Source organism: Jaculus jaculus, chromosome 5 (genome assembly GCF_020740685.1).
Source record: "Jaculus jaculus isolate mJacJac1 chromosome 5, mJacJac1.mat.Y.cur, whole genome shotgun sequence".
NCBI classification, from domain to species: Eukaryota; Metazoa; Chordata; class Mammalia; order Rodentia; family Dipodidae; genus Jaculus; species Jaculus jaculus.
In genome coordinates, this window is record NC_059106.1 from 57,834,933 (window position 1) to 57,860,269 (window position 25,337).

The 25,337-nt window shown below is 47.3% G+C and overlaps 1 protein-coding gene across 2 annotated transcripts in view; it reads right to left on the reverse strand.

The window, feature by feature from the left end:
• Nucleotides 1-4,795, reverse strand: part of Rhce (Rh blood group CcEe antigens) — a 53,199-nt gene extending 48,404 nt beyond the window's left edge. For both annotated transcript variants that reach the window (XM_045150282.1, XM_045150283.1), the window contains exon 1: nt 4,654-4,795. In XM_045150282.1, coding sequence (XP_045006217.1) covers nt 4,654-4,795 — 142 coding nt within the window. The remainder of the gene's footprint in view (nt 1-4,653) is intronic.
• Between the last annotated feature and the right edge of the window lie 20,542 nt (nt 4,796-25,337).

The following is a 25,337-nucleotide window of genomic DNA, read 5'->3' on the forward strand; positions in this document are numbered from 1 at the left end:
CAAGTGCTGGGATTAAAGGCATGTGCCACCATGCCCAGCTAATTTTCTTTTCTTTTCTTTTTTTTTTTAATTTTTATTAACATTTTCCATGATTATAAAATATATCCCATGGTAATTCCCTCCCTCCCCACCCTCACACTTTCCCGTTTGAAATTCCATTCTCCATCATATTACCTCCCTATTTTCTTTATTAGAGAGAGAAAGAGGCAGATAGACTGGTTGTGCCAGGACCTTCAGCCACTCCAAATAGACTCCAGACACATGCAACATCTTGTTGTACATCCTGCTTGTACATCTGGCTTACATGGGTACTGGGAAGTCAAACCTGGGTCCTTAGGTTTTGCAGGCAAGTGCCTTAACCACTAAGCAACCTCTCCACCCATATAATAAGATATAACAAATATAGGCTGGGTGAGGTGGTGCATGCCTTTAATCCCAGCACACAAGAAGCAGAGGTAGGAGGAGCTCCATGAGTTCAAGGCCAGCCTGAGACTACATAGTGAATTCCAGGTCAGTCTGAGCTAGAGCAAGACCCTACCTTGAAAAATCGAAAAAGCCTGTGTGTGTGTGTGTGTGTGTGTGTGTGTGTGTGTGTGTATAATACATATATATATGTATATTTATTTATCAGAGAGAAAGCATGAGTGTACCAGGGTCTCCAGCCACTGCCAATGAACTTCAGATGCATGTGATGCTTTGTGCACCTGGATTTAACTAAGTACTGGGGAACCGAATCCTGGGCCATCAGGCTTTGCAAACAAGGGCCTTTAACTGCCATGTGGTAAGTGTTCTCATAGCATTGCACAGACTGCAGAGACACACAGTGACAGGGAGTTGCATGTCCAAGGACTCAGGCAGTCCGGTGTGAAAGACTGAATCAGTGAAGTTCTAGTATTTCTCAAACTTGCACATGCATTAATGAGCTTGTCAATCAACAGACTGCTGGCCCACATCCCCAGAATTCTAAGCAGTCGGCCTGAGAATCTGTGTTTCTAATAAGTTCCCAGAAGCTGCTGGCCAGCTGGTCTGAGGACTACTCTGTGAGAGCCACTGGTTTAGGTTCTTCTGTTTCTAAAGGTGCTCCATGAAATCTGCAACAGGAGTGAGGCCTCCTGCGGCCTCTGCGCCTGCATGCCGGGGGTGTGCCCACCAGCACACACATGAGCAGACACACATACATCACAACACACACACTCATGCCCCAAAAGAAAAAAAGTTCAGATGAATTCCAAATTTCCTCACATGCACAGAGCATCAGCCAGCCTCCGGTCTCTTAGATTTGGAAGGTGTCCAGAGAGAGCATTGGGAAAACCACTGCATTAGGCACTTTTCTGTTCACTGTGACAGAATCCTGGCAAAGACAGTTTACGGGAAGAGAGGGTATATTGTGGCTCACAGTTGAGGGCATACAGTCCATCACGGCGGTCGGAGCAGCTCCTGGCCATGGTGGAGGCAGCCGGAGCCCGTGGCAGCGGCTTGTTACATAGGGCTGGCTAGGTAGAGCCCTAGGAAACCCCTCAAGTCCTTAACCCCCACAGGCTTACTTCCTCCAGCAAAGCCTACTGCCTCCAGGGTCCACAACCACCTAAAATAGTGATGCCAACTGGGTACAAAGTTTTCAAGCATATGAACCTGTGAGGGACATTTCCCATTCAAACTGTAACAATCACTGAGCAGAGACTCTTCATATTTATCACATTATAAGAAAAGATAGTTTTCAGGCTGGTGAGGTTGCTTAGCGATTAAGGCACTTGCCTACAAAGCCTAAAGACCCAAGTCAATGCTCCAGGGCCCACGTGAGCCAGATGCACAAGGTGGCGCATGTGTCTGGAGTTCGTTTGCAGTAGCTAGAGGCTCTAGCATGTCCCCTTCTCTCTTTCTAATAAATAAAAAATAAGAATAATTTTTTTTTTTCGTTTTTCGAGGTAGGGTGTCACTCTAGCCCAGGCTGACCTGGAATTCACTATGGAGTCTCAGGGTGGCCTCGAACTCATGGCAATCCTCCTACTTCTGCCTCCTGAGTGCTGGGATTAAAGGCGTGCGCCACCACGCCCGGCTAAGAATAATTTTTAAAAGAATACAGTTTGCCTTTACATTTTCTTTGTATGGAGAATTTTTTGCATACCAGGAAAAAAAGTAAACCAGGAGAGAAAAACAGCACGGTGGTTCCAGTGTACCCATCTCCAGGCTTCAGTGATTGTCGCATGGAACCAATCTTATTATTGCCATCCACTTGTTCTTTTCATTCATTTATTTATTTATTTTGAGGCAGGGTCTCACTCTAGCCCAGACTCACCTGGAACTCGCTCTACAGCCAAGTCTGGTCTCGAACTCACAGCAGTCCTCCTACCTCTGCCTCCTGAGTGTTAAAGGTGAAGTTAAGGGCATGTGCTACCACACCTGGACACATTCTTTTTTTATCTGGCATAAGGCAGATGCCAGAAATCATGTTAATACCTTTCTGTGATAGGGCCTTCTTTATGAACATATACTGTGTGGGCTGGAGAGATGACTTAGTGGCTAAGGAGCCTGCTTGCAAAGCCTAAGGAACCAGGTTTGATTCCCCAGAACCTACATAAGCCAGATGCACAAGGTGGCTCATGTGTCTAGAGTTCATTTGTAGTGGTTGGAGACCCTGGCGTGTCCATTGTCTCTCTCTCTCTCTTGAATAAATAAATAAAAAATAAATTAAAAAGAATAGAAAATATACTATGCTTCTAATCATACCTAATAATAAATAGTCGGGTGTGGTGGCACACGCCTTTAATCGCAGCACTCAGGAGGCAGAGGTAGGAGGGTCCCTGTGAGTTCGAGGCCAGCCTGAGACTACAGAGTGAATTCCAGGTCAGCCTGGGCTAGAGTGAGACCCTACCTTGAAAAACCAAAACTAAATAAATAAATACAGACTTTGTTAATAGTTTATATACACGTAAATATATAATACATAGAAATATATGGAGTCATATTTGAGGATAACATAAATGTTGGTGTTGCTTAACACACGGTGTACACAGTCAGCAGTCTCAAGCCCTCTTGCCCATGACACACAGCAACGTCCACACAAATCTCACATCCCTAGCCATGTCCCCCACACCCAGCCCTGAAATGGCTTTCTCCATCACCCCAAACCAAGCTGCTCCTGTCCCCACTTCAAGCTAGCTTAACAGGACCAAAGGCCAAATAACTCTGTGCTGAACGCTGTGGGGTCCCCACACGCAGCCCCAGCGCAGTTCTGAAGCCTGGCCGGGTGTTCCCCATGTGCACGTGGCAAGAGCTCCTGCCGGGTTCTTGCTCGATTTTTCCATGGTCCTCTCTTCCTGCGCCTTCCTGACCGTCCCCTTTGCCACCACCATCTCTGCTGCCTCGTTGGGGTCCCTGCTCTGTGCCTTCGTGTAAAGTGAGTCTCTGAGAAAACTCTGGCATGTGTTAGCACAGTGGAGGCCCCTGGCACCCCTTCTCCAGGTTTGGCTGAGTGACTCTCACACCGACTGGTTGTATGAGCAGCGACTCAGCCCTGCTGTGAAACACGAAAAGGTGCATGACAAGGAAAACCATGGGGCCTGAACGCAAACCAGATATGCTAGTGTTTGCCAAGGAACCCTGGGCAAATGACTTCCTGCCCACGGACCTAATTTCCTCAGGTGCAAAATGGAGATCATAGCAGGACCCACCTTCCTGGGTTATTATCAGGGCACAAGGCAAAGCTTTTAGCATAGCGCCTGCTACACAGTCAGTGCTCACTAAGCCTCAGTTCAAACCCACCCTGGCTGTGACCTACAATGGGTGCACTGAATTGGAAGAAAGATTGTGTTGAATTTAGAAGAAGTAAATGAAAATGAATTAAAGTTGTGTCCAGATCTGGCTTACCCGGCCATGAAGTTCAGTAGAGCTTAGAGCTTCCCTCCTGCATCATTCTGTCCTAATCACCTCTGCCAGGGGCTCTGGATGCTTCCTACTGAGTAGTGAGCGAGGCACAAGCCAGCACTCAGCCAGGCTCAGGCTGCAGCTCGCTCTCACGGATGCCCCTCGAGGAAGCCCATCCGTTATCATGAGCATCCTGTCGGCCGCTAAGATGCTTGAGACACAGAAACAAATTCCCAGCATCACGGACATCTGTCTTGTTTATAGCTGCTCGCATCAGCCTGGGGATATTTTCAGCTACATATGAAAGAACCACCATACACTGCCCCCCCCCGCCCCCAGCTGGCTCTTCTGGCTGTCCACTGGCAGCGAAAAAGCAGACTTTCTTGCCCCTAAAGGTACAGAAAAGAGCAAGGAAGATCTCCCAAAGGATCCCGTCCCCTCAATATAACAACCACATGTCTTTGCCACAAAGGGAGAAGAGAAAATATATAATTACAAACATCATCTGGCACAGGGAATTTGGGGACCACCAACATGTAGGTCCCTTGCTCTACGCTGACAAACCCAGGTAGGCTTCATGGAAGAGGTGATGCCCAGGCTGTTCCTAGAGCTAATCTTCACTACTGTCCCTTGGGTCTCAGCACAATCCACGGAAGCATGGCAATCATCTTTCTTTGGGAATTTTGTGGAAAGGAACAGCTTTGCTTTTAGGGAACCGCAGACTGTCATCACCACTACTACTTACTACCACCCTATTTGCCTCTGTGACCCCTTCCTGAGACCCCTCACCTTGATAGGTCTCCATGAACTTCTGATCCATTGGGAGCTCATAGGTGGAGAAAAAGGCAAAGATGAGAATGAGGGCCGCCTCCAACATGATGGCCCACAGGGGCAGGCAGCAGCGGACAGACTGCGGGTACTTCGAGCCCATCTTGTGTGTGGCCTTACACAGGGGTTCTTCCAGCACCAGGCCTCACTGGTGCCTCCACACCCACTTGAGGGAATGATAGGGAAGACACCCGCCAAAGCCCTTATCTCGGGCTGCAAGGCTGGCTTGGCCAGCTTGACTGTGGAGTTAGCAAGGTACGGAGAGACTTTTATGAAGGGAGCCACAGTGCATTAATTATCCAGACATTGTCACTTTTTCAGAAAGTCCCTGCAGGAGCTCACGCTGTGTTTCAAGGATCCATTCTCTTCACTGGTTGCCCCAACACAGTACTCCTTGACTGGTTCCCTTGCTCCTTCCTCACCACATCCTGTACAAAAGACAGGACCAATGTTGGGGCTCTAGTCTAGTGGCCTCCCACCGGCACAACACACAGGTTCCAGGGTTTGCTGTACCAGCAGGGAATGGATCAATGTTCCTGCTTCTCAAAACTACATGTAACACAAGCCGGCAGTGGTGGCGCACGCCTTTAACCCCAGCACTCGGGAGGCAGAGGTAGGAGGATCCCTGTGAGTTTGAGGCCACCCTGGGAATACATAGTGAATTCCAGGTCAGGCTGGGCTAAGAGTGAGACCCTACCTCGAAAAACAAAACAAGGGCTGGAGAGATGGCTTAGCGGTTAAGCGCTTGCCTGTGAAGCCTAAGGACCCCGGTTCGAGGCTCGGTTCCCCAGGTCCCACGTTAGCCAGATGCACAAGGGGGCGCACGCGTCTGGAGTTCGTTTGCAGAGGCTGGAAGCCCTGGCGTGCCCATTCTCTCTCTCCCTCTATCTGTCTTTCTATCTGTGTCTGTCACTCTCAAATAAATAAATAAATAAAATTAAAAAAAAAAAAAAGAAAAACAAAAAAGATAAAACAAGGTTCAAAGGGGACTTTGGATTGGCAAAAGTTTTTTTTTTTTTTTTTTTTTTTTGAGGTAGGGTCTCACTCTGGTCCAGGCTGACCTGGAATTTACTATGTAGTCTCAAGGTGGCCTCAAACTCACGGTGATCCTCCTACCTCTGCTTCCAGGTGCTGGGATTAAAGGCGTGTGCCACCACGCCCAGCTGCAAAAATTCTTTAAAGACTTTTAAAAATATATTTTAGGGCTGGAGGAATGGCTTAGCAGTTAAGACATTTGCCTGTAAAGCCAAAGGACCCAGGTTCAATTCCCCAGGACCCACTTTAGCCAGCTGCACAAAGGGGTGCATACGTCTGGAGTTCCTTTGTGGTGGCTGGTGCACCCATTTTTTTCTCTGTCTAATAAATAAATAAATAAAAATAAAAACATATTTTATTGCTGAGCATGGTGGTACACACCTTTAATCCCAGCACTCGGGAGGCAGAGGTAGGAGAATTGCCATAAGTTCAAGGCCACTCTGAGACTACGTAGTGAATTCCAGGTCAGCCTGGACCACAGTGAGACCCTACCTCGAAAAAAAATATATATGTAATTTTTTATGAGAGAGAGAATGGGCACTCCAGGGCCACTAGCCACTGCAGAGGCCACCATGTATCTGGTTATGTGGGTACTAAGTAATAGAACTTGGGTCCTTAGGCTTTGCAGGCAAGTGCCCTAATCACTAAGCCATCTCTCCAGCCCTATAAAACCTTATTTATTTTTATTTTTGAGAGAGAGAGAGGGAGAGAATTACAGCCTGCTGTAAACAAACTCTAGACGCGTGCGCCCCCTTGTGGCACATGTGCAACATTGTGTGCTTGTGTTGCTGTGTGACTGGCTACATGGGCCCTGGAGATTTGAACACGAGTTTTCAGGCTTCACAGACAAGTGCCTTATCCGCTAAGCCATCTCTCCAGCCCATAAAGCCTTTTTTTTTTTAATTATTTATTTATTTATTTGAGAGCGACAGACACAGAGAGAAAGACAGATAGAGGGAGAGAGAGAGAATGGGCGCGCCAGGGCTTCCAGCCTCTGCAAACGAACTCCAGACGCGTGCGCCCCCTTGTGCATCTGGCTAACGTGGGACCTGGGGAACCGAGCCTCGAACCGGGGTCCTTAGGCTTCACAGGCAAGCGCTTAACCGCTAAGCCATCTTCTCCAGCCCCCATAAAGCCTTTTTAAAAAAAAGTTATTTATTTATTTCTGAACAGAGATAGAAGAGAGGCAAAGAGGGAGAGAGGGAGAGAGAGAGAGAGAGAGAGAGAACAAGCTCTCCTGGGCTTCCAGCTGTTGCAAATCAACTCCAAATGAATGTACCACTTTGTGCATCTAGCTTTATGTGGATACTGGGGAATCAAAACCTGGGTGAATCCAGGTGGTTAGGCTCTACAGGCAGGTGTCTTAATTGGTGAGCTATCTCTCCAGCCCTCTAAAATTTTAACACATAAATAAGGGCATCCAGCAAGCTCTTGTCACCAACATACTGGGTGGGGGAAGCAAGCAAAGACATTCTCACATGAATCCACACTGACTCCACAGAAGACCTGTCCATATAGTTGCAAAACCTGTCTGCATGTAGTTTTACTCTTTCCTAAGTTTTTTTTTTTTTTTTTTTCAAGTTAGGGTCTAGCTCTAGCCCAGGCTGACCTGGAATTTACTATGTATCTCAGGGTGGCCTCCAACTCACAGGAATCCTCCTACTTCTGCCTCCCAAGTGCTGGGGTTAAAGGTGTGGGTGAACACCACCCTGGCCAGGCTTTCCTAAGCATTTTAGAGATAGGTGGGGTGTTGTGAAGCAATATTCTCTGATTTGAAACATCTTATTCCTGAGGGGGGCTTTTAAGACTCAAGAAGTAAACAAAACTTACAAGGTCAGGAAGCTCAAGTCTCTCTCCAAGGTTAGATAAACAAAAAACAAGTCTCAGGAAACTCCTGAAACTTACATGATCCCAGATGTCCATCACCATGGTCAGATAACAGGGAAGGAGCTCAGGAGAGAGCAGATTCTCTGCCCAGCACCTGTCGACAAGCTGAGCAGGCACCAGGGACAGTTTTTGTGGGCTGTCACCCATGCTGGGGTGGACTTTTGAATGATGCAGGTGCCTTTTTTTAATCAGTTGCTTTGTCCTTGTTGGACAAACCACCTGAGCAGGGGCAGCTTATGGAAGGAATTGAGTTCAATTAGGCTCTCAGTTCATCCTGGAAGTAAAGGCATGGTGACAGGAGCCGATCACATTTAGCTCCACAGTGAGGAAGTAGAGCAGAGCAATGAATGCTGAGTGTTCAGCCAGCAACTTTAAGAGAGAGAGCTGGAGAGATGGCTTAGTAGTGAAGGCACTTGCCTGCGAAGCCTAAGGAGCCAGGTTCAAATCTCCAGTCACCACTCCTCATTTATGAGATACCAGGACTTGAACCAGAGCCTCATGCATGCTAGGCAATCACTCTGCCAAATGTGCTATATATTTATCCTTAGCCCCAATGTCTGGCTTTTTACTGTATAATGTTTGAGATTTTTCATTAAAAGTATTGAGGGGGGCTTTGATTCTCCAGTACCCACATAAAGCCAGATCAGTGGTACATGCATGTGGAGTTTGTTTGCAGCAGCTGGAGGCCCTGGCATGCCTATTCTCTCTCTCTCAGATAAATAGTTTTGTTTTGTTTTTTTTTTAATTAGAAGACAAGTATTGAGAAAGCATGCTTTCTGGGTACTGCTCACTCCCCTTGCTCCCGCCTCCTCCGTTCAGGTCTCATCTCAGCCACCTTCCCAGGGAACTTTCCCAGCTTCCCTGCGTGGGGCACGTTGTACCATCCCAGAGGCTCAGAATGCTGAGGTGGGAGCATGGCCTAAGGGCACAACTTCATGCAGCCTGGGAAACACAGTGAGATCACACATCTCAAAACTAATTAAACAAGCCAGGCGTGGTGGTGCAAGCTTTTAACCCCAACACTGGGGAGACAGAGATAGGAGGATCGCTGTGAGTTCGAGGCCACCCTGAGACTACATAGCGAATTCCAGGTCACCCTGGGCTAGAGGGAGACCCTACCTAGAAAACCAAAATAAACAAATAAGTAAATATAAATAAGTAAATAATAATAAAATGAAAGTGCTAATCTTTGTCCCAGGAGTGCTCTTTATGCTCCTCCACACACATATTGTTTTCTTCATAGCACTATCATTTAGCGCCCACTCGCTCACTCACGCCTGCTCTTGAAAGACCCAAGAATTCAGAAGCTCAGAAATACTATCACGCTCCAAAGGGAGCTTAAGCGGGCTCCTGCATACCTCAAACTCCAGGCTTTACTCTCTGTTAGAAGCAAGTAAAGAATCCCTCTTCTCATTATATCAGAGCCCGCTCCTAATATAAAATTAGGTAAAAAGGGCATGAGATAGCCCTCAAGGATGGGAAATGAGTAATAAAGTGAACCACTTATTTGGTTTCTGTAAATAGCCTTACACTATAAGCCTTAATAGCCCACACTGTAAGCCTTAGTAGCTCGCACCATAAGCTGTAGCAGCCTGCCTCAGACCACCAAGGTCATAGGAGGCTGATACCATACTCTGCTACCCCCACCTAAGGAATTGCACAAGTGCTGACCTCCAAGGTCATAGGAGACTGGTACCACACTCTGCTACTCCCACCCAAGGACCTGCGCAAATGCTGCCCACCAAGGTCACAAGACAATGATTGGTCCATGAGGGGCTTGAACAAAGTAAACTAATTGGCTTAGAAACTATGGGGTGGCACAAACTGTCTGGCTAACACCTTGCAGGCTCCTGATATTGTTAAATGATTGGTCTAAGGCACAGGCTTTGTTAGAAACCCTATAAAAACTGTCCCGTTCCTGCATTCGGGGCTCTGCAGTCCTCTACCCCTGTGCGGTGTACGACTGTGGGCCCCAGCGCGCTTGGAATAAAATCCTCTTGCAGTTTGCATCAAGACCGCTTCTCGTGAGTGATTTGGGGTGTCGCCATATCCAGGCAGAGCGTGGGGTCCCCCTGCGGGGGTTTTTTCCTACACACACACTCTCTCTCTCTCTCTCTCTCTCTCTCTATCTATCTATCTATCTATATGTACTTTTTTTTGACATAGAAAGAGGGAGAGAGAGAATGGGTACACCAGGGCCTCCAGCCACTGCAAACGAACTCCAGATGCATGCACCCCCTTGTGCATCTGGCTTACGTGGGTCCTGGGGAATCGAACCAGGGTCCTTTGGCTTTGCAGACAAACGCCTTAACTGCTAATTCATCCTTCCAGCCCTCAGTGTGTGTGTGTGTGTGTGTGTGTGTGTGTGTATATATATATATATATATATATATATATATATATATATATATATATATATATATATATTTGTTACTGCTTTTCCTCCCTGAGAATCCAAGGAACATGAGAATTGGGATTTGACTTCTCTTGAAAAAGTTCTCCTTATATTTCCTAGGGTGGCCTTGAACTTGTAATCCTCTTGCTTGAGCCTTCCCAGTAGGTGATATGACAGGTTTGTGCCACTGCACCCAGTTTAAACTGAGATTTTAATTTATTTACTTGTTTTGTAAAAATTTATTTATTTGCAAGCAGAGAGAGAGAGAGAGAGAGAGAGATAGAAGAAACAGACAGAATGCGTATTCCAGGACTTCCAGCCACTGCAAATGAACTCCATCCGGATACATGTGCCCTTTTGTGTATCTGGCTTTATGTGGGTATTGGGGAATTGAACTTGGGTCATTAGGCTTTAAAAGCAGGTGCCTTAATCACTATCTCTCCAGCCCCATATTTGTTTGTTTTTAAATTTATTTTAGTGGGAAAAAATCTCTATAGCTCATGCTGGCTTTGAATTTATGTCAATCATACATTAGTCTCCTGAGTGCTGCTGGGATTAAAGGTGTAGATGCCTGGGTTTTCATTTAAAAAATATTTTAATTTTATATATTTATTTGAGACACACACACACAGAGAGAGAGAGAGAGAGAGAGAGAGAGAGAGAGAGAGAGAGAAAGAGGCAGGGGAAGAGAGAAAGAATGGGCATGCCAGGGGCTTCAGCCACTGCAAATGAACTCCAAACACATGTGTCACCTTGTGCATCTGGCTTATGTGTATCCTGGGGAATCGAACCTGATTCTTTTGGTTTTGCAGGCACCTTTGCTAAGCCATCTCTTCAGCCCCATTTTTTTTTTTTAAACAGGGTTTCATGTAGCCTCAGCTGGTCTCAAATTTACTATGTAGCTGAATATGACCTTAAATTCCAGAGATCTCCTAAATGTTGGGATTGTAAGTCTGTGCCACCATGCCTGGAAAGGACTTTAGCTGAACCTGGTATTATGCACCTATAATCCCAGCATTTGGGAGGCAGAGGCAGGAGGATCAGAGGTTTGAGGTCAAGATAGTGTCTGTGATGGTTCACATTTATTATCAATTTGACAGAATTTAAAGTCACTTAGAAAATAACTTCTGGGCATGCCTGTGAGGGATTATCTAGATGACATTAATTGAGGTGGGAAGAACCATTTTAACTATGGGCAGCATCATTGTATGGACTGGGATTCTAGACTGTATAAAAAGAAGAGAGGGCTGGAGAGATGGCTTAGCCGTTATGGCGTTTGCCTGAGAAGCCTAGGGACCTAGGTTCGATTCTGCAGGGAAGACACATGCACAGGGTGGTACATATGTCTGGAATTCATTTGCAGTGGCTACAGGCCCTGGAACACCCATTCTCTTTCTCTCTCTCTCTCTCTCTCTGTCTCAAAAAAAAATTTTAAAAGGAGAGAGCTGGCTGAATGCCAACACTCATTGCTGTCTGCTTCCTCACTGTGGACACGGTGTGACCAGCTCCGCTTCAAGCTCCTGTCTCCATGCCTTTCCTGCCGCCTTGACGGACTGCAACCTTGAACTGTGAGCTGAAATAGACCCCTACTTAAATTATTCATGACAGGTACTTTGTTGCAACAACAAGAAAATAACTAACATCTTATCTCAAAGCAACAGCAATAAACTCCTGCAATAACAACAAAAGAAAGGGGACTTTGGGGTCTGGAGAGATGGCTCAGTAGTTAAAAGCATTTGCTTGCAAAGCCTGATGGCCTGGGATTTAATTCTTCAAACCCACATAAAGCAAAGTGCACAAAATGGAGCATTACTCTGGAGTTTGCTTGCAGTGGCAGGAAGCCCTGATGCACCCACACTTTCTCTCTCTCTCTCACTCTCTCTCTGCCTTTTTCTCTCTGTGTCTCTCTAAAATAAGTAAATAAGAGCTGAGCTTGGTGCTGCACACCCTTAATCCCAGCTGAGGTAGGAGGATCACCATGAGTTCAAGGCCACCCCAAGACTACAAAGTGAATTCTAGGACAGCCTGAGCTAGAGTGAGGCTCTACCTCAACCCCCCAGTAATTATAATAAATGACAAAATAAGTAAATAAGTAAAAATTTAAAAAATAGCGACTTTTAAAAGCTGGGCATGGTGGAGTATGCCTTTAATCCCAGCACTTGGGAGGCAGAGGTAGGAGGATCGCCATGAATTCCAGACCAGTGCATTCCAGGCCAGCCTGAACTATAGCAAGACCCTATCTCAAAATAAATAAATTAATTAATTTAATTAAAAATAGGGACTTAAAAATATAAACATCTATTTATTATGAGTTAGTTAGTTATTTGTAAGCAGAGAGTAGGTGCTCAATAATTGTGGTGAATGACATAACAGCTGCCATTCCTGCATGCCAAGCTAGACTAAGCATTTTGCTCACCTGATTCCACTGAATCGTCCCCTCCAGCCTCTGAGTACAGGCATCACCACCTGTTTTACTGGTGAGGAAACTGCTGCTCAGAGAGGTGATGCCACTAGCCAAAGTCACACAGCTAATAAATGGCAGAGCTAGGACCCAACCCAGATGCGTCTGCTTCTGGCAACACAGCTTGTGCTGAGTACTACGGTGCAAGTTTGCCTCCCAAGTTACTAAGCCACCCTTGTCTTTATTTCCTTAGTCATGTGCTCGGCCTGTCCCTAAGGGTTATGACAAATGTGAAAGCATGCGGGCATGGCTGGCAACTGTGAAGGTAGCAGGTGGTGCGGGGATTGTGGCACCCTGGTCTGACTGGCCCGTGCTCCCCAGAAGTGGCAAATCAAGTTGGAGCTCCCAGCCTTCACACACAGTTGTTGCAGGAATTGTCTGGAAAGACTGAGATCTTTCCTTCCTTCCTTCCTTCCTTCCTTCCTTCCTTCCTTCCTTCCTTCCTTCCTTCCTTCCTTCCTTCCTTCCTCCCTCCCTCCCTCTCTCCCCCCTCCCCTCCCCTCCCCTCCCCTCCCCTTCCCTTCTCCTTCCTTCCTTCCTTCCTTCCTTTCTCCCTCCCTCTCTCTCTTTCTTTCTTTCTTTCTTTTGATTAGGGTTTCACTCTAGCTCAGGCTGACCTGGATTCACTCTGTAGTCTCAGGGTGGCCTCGAACTCACAGTGATCCTCCTACCTCTGCCTCCCAAGTGCTGGGATTGAAGGCATGTGCCACCATGCCTGGCAAGATTTGAGATGTTTCTATAACACAGTCATGCTTTTTCTGTAAAATCAGGGCTCTGGCAGAACACAGACAGTCACAGCAAGGATCATACCATGGTTTGCATATGAAATGTCCCCTACAGGCTCATGTACTAGGACTACAAAGTGAGTTTCAGGTCAGCCTGGGCTAGAAGTGAGCCCCTACCTCAGAAAAGCAAAGCTAACCAAAAGAATAAACAACAATTTCCTCCTTTCAAGTTGCTCTTTTTGGTTGGGGGTATTTTGTACAAGATGACTATTAATACAGGTAGTGATCAGTGAGGTAGGGGGACTTTCCATTCCCTCTCTGGAAGCTTCCACATAAAAAGTATGATCTTGCTCTGGGCATGGCTGGCTCATGTGTGGCTAAGTCCATTATTCATTCACTTAGCACCCAGGACTGAGTTTTGGAATTATGCAATGTGGTTTCAAAGCCTGGTTCTGCAATTAGCTGTGTGACCTTGAACAAGACTGATTAGTCTCTGTTTCCTCCTTTATAAAGTGGAAACAAAACAAAAACCCAAAACATCCAAGTGTCAAGCTCATAAAGTGCTGTGAAGATGTGAGCTGGGGATGTGTTTAAGTGTTTGCCTAATATGCAGCAAGGATCTGGGTTCAATCCCCAGCACCATAAAAAAAAAGGAAGGAAAAGAAACAGCACTGCATTTTATATATCCTTTCGGATCTTTTTCTCCTAAAAGTAGGTTTATATTGCACATATTTTATCAATGTGTTCTATATTCAAGTACAGTATTTCCAAGAAAGAAAGGTCTTTCTATAGCAGTATGGCATGGAAGCTAAGAGCCTAGGCTCTGGCAACAGACTGCATGTGTTTGAATCCCAACTCTTTCACACACTGACCCTACGCAAGTGACTTAACCACTCTGTTCCGCAAATTAATTTTTTTTTCTTTATTTATTTGAGAGAGAGAGAGAGAAAAATAGGCAGGAGAGAGACTGGGAGTGCCAGAGCCTCTAGCCACTGAAAACGAACTCCAGATACATGCGCCCGTTGTGTATTTGGCTTACATGGGTCTTGGGGAATTGAACCTGGGTCCTTTGGCTTTGCAGGCAAGTGCCTTAACCGCTAAGCCATCTCTGCAGCCTTATAAAGTTTTTTATTTATTCTTTTTATTTGCAAGCAGAGATGTAATGGAGTGCTCGGTGTCCAGGAAAGTCCTTGAACCCCAAATCCTAGGTTCAGTTTTGATTTTTTAAAAATTTTTTGTTTATTTTTACTTATTTCTTTGAAAGTGACAGAGAAGGGGGGGAGGGAGGGAGGGAGGGGGGGAGGGAGAGAGAAAGAGAGAGAGAGAGAGAGAGAGAATGGGTGCGCCAGGGCTTCCAGCCACAGCAAACGAACTCCAGATGCGTGGGCCCCCTTGTGCATCTGGCTAACGTGGGTCCTGGGGAATCGAGCCTCGAACCGGGGTCCTTAGGCTTCACAGGCAAGCGCTTAACTGCTAAGCTATCTCTCCAGCCCTCAGTCCTGATTTTAATCAAAGAATTGAATAAAAAATACTGAAAGGGGTTGGAGAGATGGCTTGGCAGTTAAGGTGCTTGCCTGCAAAGCCAAAGGACCTTGGTTTGATTCCCCAGGACCCATGTAAGCCAGATGCACAAGGTGGTGCGTGCATCTGGAGTTCGTTTGCAGTGGCTGGAGGCCCTGGTGCACCCATTCCCTCCCTCTTTCTCAAATAAATTAAAAAAAAAAACAAACAAACAAGAAACAGAAAGAAGAGTGATGGAGTGGACAGCCTATGTTCCACTCTACTCTGACCATAGTAGGTGAGCACACCCAGCTACAGGCAAGGTCATAGGGTGCCATGTGGGCTCATGTGCGATCATAATCCACACGTACCACATACACACCACACCATACCCACACAGTAAAAATTTAGTAATTAAAAAAAAAAAAAAAGAGTGAAAGATTGAGGAGCCAGGTGTGGTAGTGCATGCCTTTAATTCCAGCACTTGAGAGGCAGAGGTAGGAAGATCCCTGTGAGTTCGAGGCCAACCTGAGACTACAGAGTGAATTCCAGGTCAGCCTGCACTAGAGTGAGACCCTAACTGGAAAGAAAGAAAGAAACAAACAAACAAAAGACTGAGAAGGATTATTATCAAATTATTATATTTATTGAGGAAAATACAGAGCCAAGGAAAGGCATCTACGTGTCTAGAGATCCCATGTGGAAGGCCTGGAAGAACCATGGAAAGAAAAGAAAGTTCAAGGAGCTCTTGCCCAGTGGGGAGCTGTAGGAGAAAAAGAACCCTTGTGGAAAGTAAGAGCTAGGGGGCTCATCCTGGCTGGGCCTGGCAGAGGGAAAAACTCACCCACAGGGCTGGAGAGATGGCTTAGTGGTTAAGCGCTTGCCTGTGAAGCCTAAGGACCCCGGTTCGAGGCTCGGTTCCCCAGGTCCCACGTTAGCCAGATGCACAAGGGGGCGCACGCGTCTGGAGTTCGTTTGCAGAGGCTGGAAGCCCTGGTGCGCCCATTCTCTCTCTCTCCCTCTATCTGTCTTTCTCTCTGTGTCTGTTGCTCTCAAATAAATAAATTTAAAAAAATTAAAAAAACCAAAAAACAAAAAACTCACCCACAGCTGGAAGTTCCCAAGTGATCAGAGAGCTTGCCCTCTCCTTGCAAAAGTCTTTATAACCTTGTGAACCAGAGGGACAGCCGGCTGGTTAGGGCTAGGGGCTGTCTCTGGAAGAGGCTAGCCTTGATGCCAATTTCGGGGGACTGAACTTGATCAACCACAACGCACAATGTTGAAATCCTATGAAAGACCTCCCTCCCAAGAGGGGTCCTGGTTGTTTGTGGAAAAACAGGTCTAGGGAACTAGGTAAGAGATAAGAAATCAGATAGCCTTTGATTTCTAGCAAGTGAAGACTTTCCTGCCTTTTTTTTTTTTTTTTAAACTTTCAGGGGTCCAGTCACCTTAACTGTACCCTAGCTCTCAACCCCCTCCCAGGAGGGTCCCAGGTTGCTTGTGGAAAAACAGGTCGAGGTAAGAGATAAGAATTCTAGCAAGTGCAGAGCATCCTGCCTTTTTTACTTTTAGGGGCCCAGTCACACTAACTGTCTACTTCCTCTCAGAGAGAGAGAGAGAGAGTAAGAGAGAGAATGGGCACACCAGGGCCTCTTGCCACTGTAAGCAAACTCCAGACTTATGCGCCACTTTGTGCATCTGCCTTTCCATGGGTACTTGGGAACCAAACCCTAGCCATTAGCCTTGGCAAGCAAGCACCTTTAGTAGCTGAACCATCTTTCCAGCCCCAGTTTTGCAATTTTATCAGCTATTATATGGTGTCAGTAATAATCTTCACCTCATGAGTTGTGGTGATGACAACAGTGTGTTTGGTACTTGGAACAGTGACTACAGCACTTAGCACTGTGTATTATTGTGCTCCAGGCTTCTCTGGTGGGGATGCATGAGCATCTATTTGATCAGCCTTCTTTGTATCATAGCTGAGCTGTTCCCAAACTATGCAATTTTTTTTGATTCTTTATTTTTTGTTATTCTTAGAAATGGTCTCATGGAGCTCAGGCTGGCCTCAAACTTACTGTGTAGCTGAGAACAATCTTAAACTGTTTTTTCAGCGACAGAGAAAGAGGCAGAGAGAGAGAGACAAAAGAGAGAAAGAGAGAGAGAATGGGCACACCAGGGCCTCCAGCCACTGCGAATGAACTCCAGATGCATACACCACCTTGTTCAACTGGCTTACATGGGTCCTGGGGAATTGAGCCTCGAACCGGAGTCCTTAGGCTTCACAGGCAAGCACTTAACTGCTATACATCTCTCCTGCCCTAAACTTTTTTCTTTCTTTCTTTCTTTTGTTTTGGTTTTTCGAGATAGGGTCTCACTCTGGTCCAGGCTGACCTGGAATTAACTCTGTCATCTCAGGGTGGCCTTGAACTCATGGCAATCCTCTTACCTCTGCCTCCCAAGTGCTGGGATTAAAGGCGTGTGCCACCACGCCCGGCTCTTTTTCTTTTAACATTTAATTAAAATAACTTATTGGGCTGGAGAGATGGCTTAGTGGTTAAGCGCTTGCCTGTGAAGCTCAAGGACCCCGGTTCGAGGCTTGGTTCCCCAGGTCCCACGTTAGCCAGATGCACAAGGGGGCACACGCATCTGGAGTTTGTTTGCAGAGGCTGGAAGCCCTGGCGCACCCATTCTCTCTCTCCCTCTATCTGTCTTTCTCTCTGTGTCTGTCGCTCTCAAATAAATAAATAAAAAAAATTTTAAAAAATAACTTATTTATTTGCAAGCAGAGAGAGAGACTGGGCATGCCAGGGCCTCTAGCTGCCATAAACTTCAGGCACATGTGCCACTTTGTACATCTGGCTTTATGTGAATACTGGGCAATGGAACTTTGGTCATTAGATTTTGCAAGCAAGCACCTTAACAGCTGAACTATTTCTCTGGCCCTTAAACTTTTTTTTTTTGTTTGTTTCACTGTACCCCAGGCTGATCTGGAATTCACTGTGTAGTCTCAGGGTGGCCTCGAACTCACAGTTTCCAGAGGAGATGTTGGGTGGGTATTCTTCCTCTCTCATTCACTCATGAAGCCCCTTGAGATGGAGGCTGTCTCTGAACATAGAGCTGCTTTTTTTTTCATAAGCCCCAGCGAGTCTCTAGTCTCTGGTCCCCACAAGACTGGTGCTACAGACATGTGTGGCCATGCTCAGTTGTTTACATGGATCCTGAAAGATCGAATTCAGGCAATCTCAGACCTTCACGTTTTCAACAAGCGCTTGTACCCACTAAGCCCTGATCCTAAGCTCCTCTGCCTTCACCTTCCAAGTGCTGTGATTCCAGGAGTGCATCGCCACGCCCTGCTCAGCCTGTCCCGGTGTGAACTCCACAGTGAGCCTCCTCCATTGACTGGGTCTTGGGGTGGGGAGGACTTCAGGTAAACCGGGGACAGTCAGCCACCTGGCACCTGGGCTTTGCTGGGATCCCTGCAGACACCAAGCTGGAAGCAGCAGGCAGCAAGCAGGGCCAGCCCTGGGTGTGGTGGGGCCTGAGAGAATGGAAGCTGCTCTGAGAAGCTGCCACAGGATGCAGCCACATCCTTATTCCTGAAACGTGATCTCTCCATGACTGCTCTGAACCCAGCTGAAGCCCAAGTGCAAGTCCCAACACTGTGCTCATTGTACAGGGCCAGGCCCAATTTCCTGGGCCTTGCATATCTGAATGAGCAGATCATTTCCCTCATCTGTGAAGTGGCCACCGTTGATCCCCCACTGCTGTTGCTGCTGCTTCCTCTTCTTTTTTAAAAAATATTTATTTATTTATTTATTTGAGAGAGAGAAAAATAGAGGGAGGGAGGGAGAGAGAGAGGAGGGGGGGGGAGAGAGAGAGAATGGACATGCATGCCAGGGCCTCCAGCCACTGTAAATGCTCCAGACACATGTGCCCCATTGTGCATCTGGCTTTTGTGGGTCTGGGGAGTTGAACTTGGGTCCTTTGGCTTTGCAGGCAAATGCCTTAACTGCTAAGCCATCCCTCCAATCCCCCCTCTGCTTCTTTTTTTAAAAAATTTATTTATTTGAGAGCAACAGACACAGAGAGAAAGGCAGATAGAGGGAGAGAGAATGGGCACGCCAGGGCTACCAGCCTCTGCAAACGAACTCCAGACGTGTGCGCCCCCTTGTGCATCTGGCTAACGTGGGACCTGGGGAACCGAGCCTCGAACCGGGGTCCTTAGGCTTCATAGGCAAGTGCTTAACCGCTAAGCCATCTCTCCAGCCCCCCCCCCCCCCCCGCTTCTTGACTGGCAGTGAAGCACAGGGGATGGGATTTAGGTGTGCTCTGGCAGGAGGCCTGTCTTCCATTAGCCCACTCTGTGTCCTTGGGATCTGGGAGGTTGCCTTAGGGCTCAGAGGAATGGCTGCAGTGGAAGGGCTTCAATGTGGGCGAGTGGGAGTGGGGAACGAGCTGGTCCAGAGAGGCAGAAGAGACTATGGAAAGGCACTTGTCATCTCTTCTGCCCCTGTGCTATTGGCAAGAAGAAGGGCGTGGCTATCTTCCCAGGGACTCAGCAACTCAGCCAGCCACATGGCTCCAACTCCAACCACCAGGAGCCATTACTTGGCAGGGGCCTATCCCCTCAAGGTTTGCTCAAGTTGCTGAGATAAAGTGCTCTGCTATATGAACTGTATGACTGGTTTCATAAGCCTCAACTTCTTTTGTAAAATAGAGTTAACATGACCTGAGTCCAATCATAGAGCTTTGAAGTGGCTCTGGAGGGAGCCCTGACCCAGGAGAGGTGGGTCACTTAAAGATACCAATGAGTTGCCATCCGAAGTGGGATTGGAACCCAAACTTTTCTGATTGCTACTTCTCAGCCATCATCCCACTTCTCAGCACCATAGTGCCTTCTGAGTTTTCCCAAGGTCACTGCCATCTGAAAAGAGAGGGTTCTCTAACCAAAAGTGAGAGTAGCATTAATATAGAGGTATGAACATTAAGAGAAGTGCTTACTGGGCAGTTTGATGAACATAGTGGATACATTTAGCCAGACAGCACCAGGTGTTACACCCCTAGTGCTCATGACTACCCCTGTTGCAGGTTTTCAGTATCAGGGATGTCTTCCCTCCCATGGAGCGGACCTCCAGCCCAATTAGAGGGTAATTAGTTTTCACCATGACAGATGTGCCACTATTGCACCTGTTGGTTCATTTGGCCTGGTTGGCCAAATATAGTCTGCTGTTGAGTGTCTTCACTGGTGATTTCTCTCTCTCCCATTCAACTGCATGCAGTGTGGCTTTTTCCAGCTTTTGGTCAGCTGGTATACATGGAGGAGGTTTTCAGCTCAGCTCCAGCAGGATTTCTCAATGACCTTGCAGCCCAAGTATGTGGAGTCTTCAGCAATAGGGTCTTACCATCTATTCCTGGTGGGAAACCAAGGACCTCAGCAATGGCCTATAATGTTTTGTGGGCATCAGGAACCTGTCTGGCCAACAACTCACTGGAAGGTATCCCATCCCTTGCACTGAGAATTTTCTACTACCAATCTATGGCTAATGTGTGTTCCATTATCCAAAAAAGTAGGTTTCCATATGACTTATTTATATCCTCTTAGATTTTGATTAGCCCTCCCGCCACCTTTTCTCTACTTAACCTCTTCCCCTGACCTCACTTAGGCCTTTTTAGTCCCCACTAATCTGTTCTTTTACTTACATAAATACAACCATATTTAAATTTTTTAAATTATTTATTTATTTATTTGAGAGTGACAGAAAGAAAGAGGGAGAGGGAGGAGGGAAGAGAAAGAGAGGGAGAGAATGGGCATGTCAGGGCCTCCAGCTACTGCAAACGAACTCCAGATGCGTGTGCCACCTTGTGCATCTGGCTAACGCGGGTCCTGGGGAATCGAACCTCGAACCTGGGTCCTTGGGCTTCACAGGCAAGTACTTAACTGCTAAGTCATTTCTCCAGCCCATGTATTTTTTTATTGTGTGTGAATATGAGTACATGTCTGCCATGGAACACATATGTGGAGATCAAATGACAACCTCAAGTGTCAGCCCTTGCCTTCCACCTTGTTTTTTTAATTTTTAATATTTTATTTATTTATTTGACAGAGAAAGGAGAGAGGGAGAGGGAGAGGGAGAGAAGGGGCGTGACAGGGTCTCCAGCCACCGCAAACGAACTCCAGACACGTGCACCCCCTTGTGCTTGCAGGCAAACGCCTTAACCGATAAGCCATCCCCCCAGCCCCCATACCTCATTTTAAGGCACAGTCTCATTGTTCGCTCTGCTGCACTGGTCAGGGTAGCTGGTTGGTGAGCTTCAGGGCTCTCCTGTCTCTGCCTCTCCCTTCTCTCTGTAGGCACAATGAGATTACTGAAATTCCCCCTATACATCCTGGTTTATATGCCAGTTCTAGGGATCTGAGTTCAGGTCATCAGACTTACCCACTGAGCCATCTTCCCAACTTCTAACCATATTGATTTAAGCCCCACCTGTAACAGCTTTATGAACCAATCCTGTTTTGGAAGCTGCAATCATTTTCTGCTGCTCCAAGCAGAACTTTCTGTCCATGTCATTTCTCCCATCTAAGTACCAACCAGCCTTCACCCTACTTAGCCTCCCACACAAGATGTGTTCAGGGTGGTATGCCCATAGACCCATGTCACTTCTCCATGATGGAGAGGTCTAGTTAAAGCTGAGCTGGGTTTCTTTCTTTCTTTCTTTCTTAATATTTTTATTTGGGAACAGAGAGAGAGGGAAAGAGAGACAGGAAGTGAGAATGGGTGTGAAAGGGACTCTTGACACTGTAAATTAACTCCAAATAAATGCACCATTTTGGGTATCTGGCTTTATATGAGTACTGGGGAATTGAACCCTGGGCTGACAGGCTTTACAAGAAAATACCTTTCACTACTGGGCCATCTCCCCAGACCCCTGAGCTGAGTTTATCATACTAACCCCAAAGTGTCACTTTCTTAACATGTTGCAGTAGAACTGAGGGATGAAAACCAAATATACTCTTAAGAGCGGTTACTTGGTGCAGGCATGGTGGCTCATACTTGTAATGCCAGCTTTAAGGAGGCTGAGGCAGAGGACTGCAAGTTTGGAGGGCAGCCTTAGCTACGTAGTGAAGCTGTTTCTAAGAAAGAAAAGAAGCCAGGTGTGGTCACGCACTCCTTTAATCCCAGCAGTTGGGAGGCAGAGGTAGGAGGATCCCCGTGAGTTCGAGGCCACCCTGAGACTACACAGTGAATTCCAGGTCAGCCTGAGCCAGAGTGAGACCCTGCCTTGAAAAAGACAAAACAAAACAAAGCTGGGCATAGTGAGTCATGCCTATAACCCTGACACTTGGGAGGCTGAAGCAGGAGGATTGCTTTAAGTTGAAGGCCAACCTGGAATACATAGTAAGCCCTTGTCTCATAAAAGAAAAGAAAGATAGAAGGAAGGAAGGAGATAAAAGTAGCCAAGAAAAGAAAGAAAAAAGGAAAGCTACTTGCTTTACCCACTGCATACCTGGCTCTGAAGGCTCATTATCCTCCAAGCCTTAACACAAACCTGAGTGTAATCAGAGGCTCTGAGGGATTCAGTAACTTGCCCAAGCTAGTAAGTGGCCAAGCTGGAATTTCAACCCTGGTCTGAAAAAGCAAGAACCCTTGCCATTTTTTTTTCCAAAACTGCATCTCCAGGGTATAGATCCAATTCCCCAAGAAGTTTTTTTTGTACACAGAGAGGGTAAGCTTCCCCCAAGACACCCTCAGAAGCAGCACTGCCAGAGATGGTGCTGGGGAGGGAAAGGCAAGGCCAAAGAGAGAATGCCAAGTTGTTGTGGGCTTAAAAATGGAGAAGACAAAGCTTGATTGCTTGGGGGGCTTGATTAATTTTCCATGTTAGTATGCTCTGGATTTTCTCTTCCAGGTATTAGGAATTTTTTTTTTTTTTTGAGGTAAGGTTTCACTCTGGTCCAGGCTGACCTGAAACTCACTACGTAGTCTCAGGGTGGCCTGGAACTCATGGTGATCCTCCTACCTCTTGTCTACTGAGTGCTGGGATTAAAGGTGTGCATCACCATGCCTGCCTTGGAAAGTTTTGAAGGTCTGTGAACATCTGAAAGCAACACAGCAAAGTGACTGAAGTGTGAGCTGAGAGCTCTGGGGGTGGGTGTTGACTAAGGTGTGATCACAGGGAATGGTGCCCAGTATCCCAGGACCAAATAAAAGACCCCTATGTCCTGGAAGTCTAAAACAATGTGATAGAAAGCCTGGTGTGGTGGCACATGCTTTTTATCCTAGCACTCAGGAGGCAGAGTTAGGAGGATTACTGCGAGTTCAAGGCCAGCCTGGGACTACAGAGCAAGTTCCAGGTCAGCCTGGGCTAGAGTAAGACCCTACATCAGAAAAAGCTCAATAAAATACAATAAAAATGTGATAGAAACCTGGAGGTTAAAGGTGCTTGCTTGCAAATCCTGCCAGCCTGGAATGATTCCCCAGTACTCATGTAAAGACAGAGGCACAAAGTGGAACATGAGTCTGGAGTTCTTTTACAGAAGCAAGAGGCCCTGCCGTTCACTGTTCACAAATAAAAAATATTTAAAATATTTTATTTATGAGAGATAGAGAGAGAGAGAAAGAGCGAGCGCGCGCAAAAGTGAGAGAATGGGCACACCGGGGCCTCCAGCCACTGCAAACAAACTCCAGACACATGTGCCACCTTTTGCATATGGTTTATATGGCTCCTAGGAAATCAAACCTGGATCCTTTGGCTTTGCCAGTAAGCAACTTAACCACTAAGCCTTATCTCTAGCCCTCAAAATATTTAAACATGTGGTAGAAGTCGGCTTCACTGTTGTTGAGGGATTATCTGGGAAAGCCATTTGCTAGTATATTCTGCAACCATTATAAAGAGTGTATGATAACTTACAAAATGATTATGCTCAATAAAGGATCGGACACAAAACTGAATTTCCAGTGTAAACACTATACTAATAGTACCAGCAACCTTACAAGAAAAATGGGGTGGGGGTGTGAACACATACAATGTAGGGTTACAATTACGAGATCCAGCCGGGTCTGGGGGCACACGCCTTTAATCCCAGCACTTGGGAGGCACAGGTAGATCTGTGTGAATTGGAGGCCAGCCTGAGACTACATAGTGAATTCCAGGTCAGCCTGGGCTAGAGACAGACCCTACCTCGAATAACAAAAAAATTTTTAGATCTAAAAGTGCTTTTCCTCTCATGGCTACTTCCCTACATTTTCCTATTTTTGTCTAAAGACAAAAGCAATTTATTTATTATTTATGTTTGGTTTTTCGAGATAGGGTCTTGCTCTAGCCCAGGCTGACCTGGAATTCACTATGTAGTCTCAAGGTGGCCTCGAACTCAAATTGCTCCTCCTACCTCTGCCTCCTGAGTGCTGGGATTAAAGGCGTGCGCCACCACGCCCGGCTACTCATTTTTTTTTTTAATTGCTGTCTTCTTATTGTTATTTTCCTTTTATCTCCATGGCAAGGGAGTTAGAGGAGTAAATGAGCAAGCAGATGCAAATTAGCCCAGTGCCTGGCACAAAATAGGCGTTGGGCGACAAGGGACGTCAGTGATGCTTCGGAGAGTCCTGGGTCCCCACTCCGGGAAGATAACCTCTGTTGCAGAAGATCGGCACGCTGGAAGCCCCCAGACAGCCCCAACCTAGGAACGTGGAGCCCGGCCACGCAGCCCCGCGGCACACGCCCCCAGGCAAACTCCGCCCCCCGTCGCTCGCGCGCCCCGCCCCGCCCCCGTGACGCAAGCACAGGGGGCGGAGCCCGAGGCCCCGCCCCGCCTCTTCGATTGGCTGTCGCGCTGTCACCACGTCGCGGGAAGCTGGCAGGGTGTGTGTGTGTATGTGTATGGGGTTTGCTTTGTCATTCGTACCCCGGGCTGACGCGGCCGGCCCGGCCCAGCGCTCCAGCACCCGCAGGAAAGGCCCCAGGTGCGGCTCCGGGGACGCTCCCTTACATTATGACGCTGCTGACATGCATATGTCAGCGCAGAATCACCGCATGCCGCACACCGGGGCCGCCCGGGTCAACACTCGCTGAACGGAAGCCTTCAGGGCCACACGGCACGGGGTGTTCTGGTGTGGATTACTCCCGCACAGCGAGGCCCCCACCAGATAGCCGCGAGGCTCATCTTCGCGACAAGGCATCATATAAGATGTTATATTTATAGGGCCTATTTATAAGCCTCTATTTAAGTCTTCTCTGATAGGCCCAGCCACGCGTCTAGACGCCAATATGATTGGCGCATTCTCCTGTCCGTCAAAGAGGCGGGTTCAAGAGTCCGTTTTGCCTCAGCGGGTTTTGGGATTGGTTGTCCGCGACCGAGCGGAGTCTTCGATTGGTCCAGTGGGCCGTCCGTCCGCGTTGAGGAGGCGGGGCAGGCGGCTGGCTAGCGCTGGGCGGGCGGGCCCGGAATTGTCATTTCTTTGTTTCCGAAGGCGGAGGAGGCTCTGAGGCCCCCCCTTCTCCCCGTGCCACCCCCTCCCCCCGGGTGCTGGCTCTATGTCTGTGTGACCGGCCCCAGGGGTAGAGTCCAGGCCCGACGCGGGGCGGGCCGGAGGAGGAGGAGGAGGCGGCGGCGGCGGCGGCGGCGGCGGCTGAGGTGAGAGGCGGC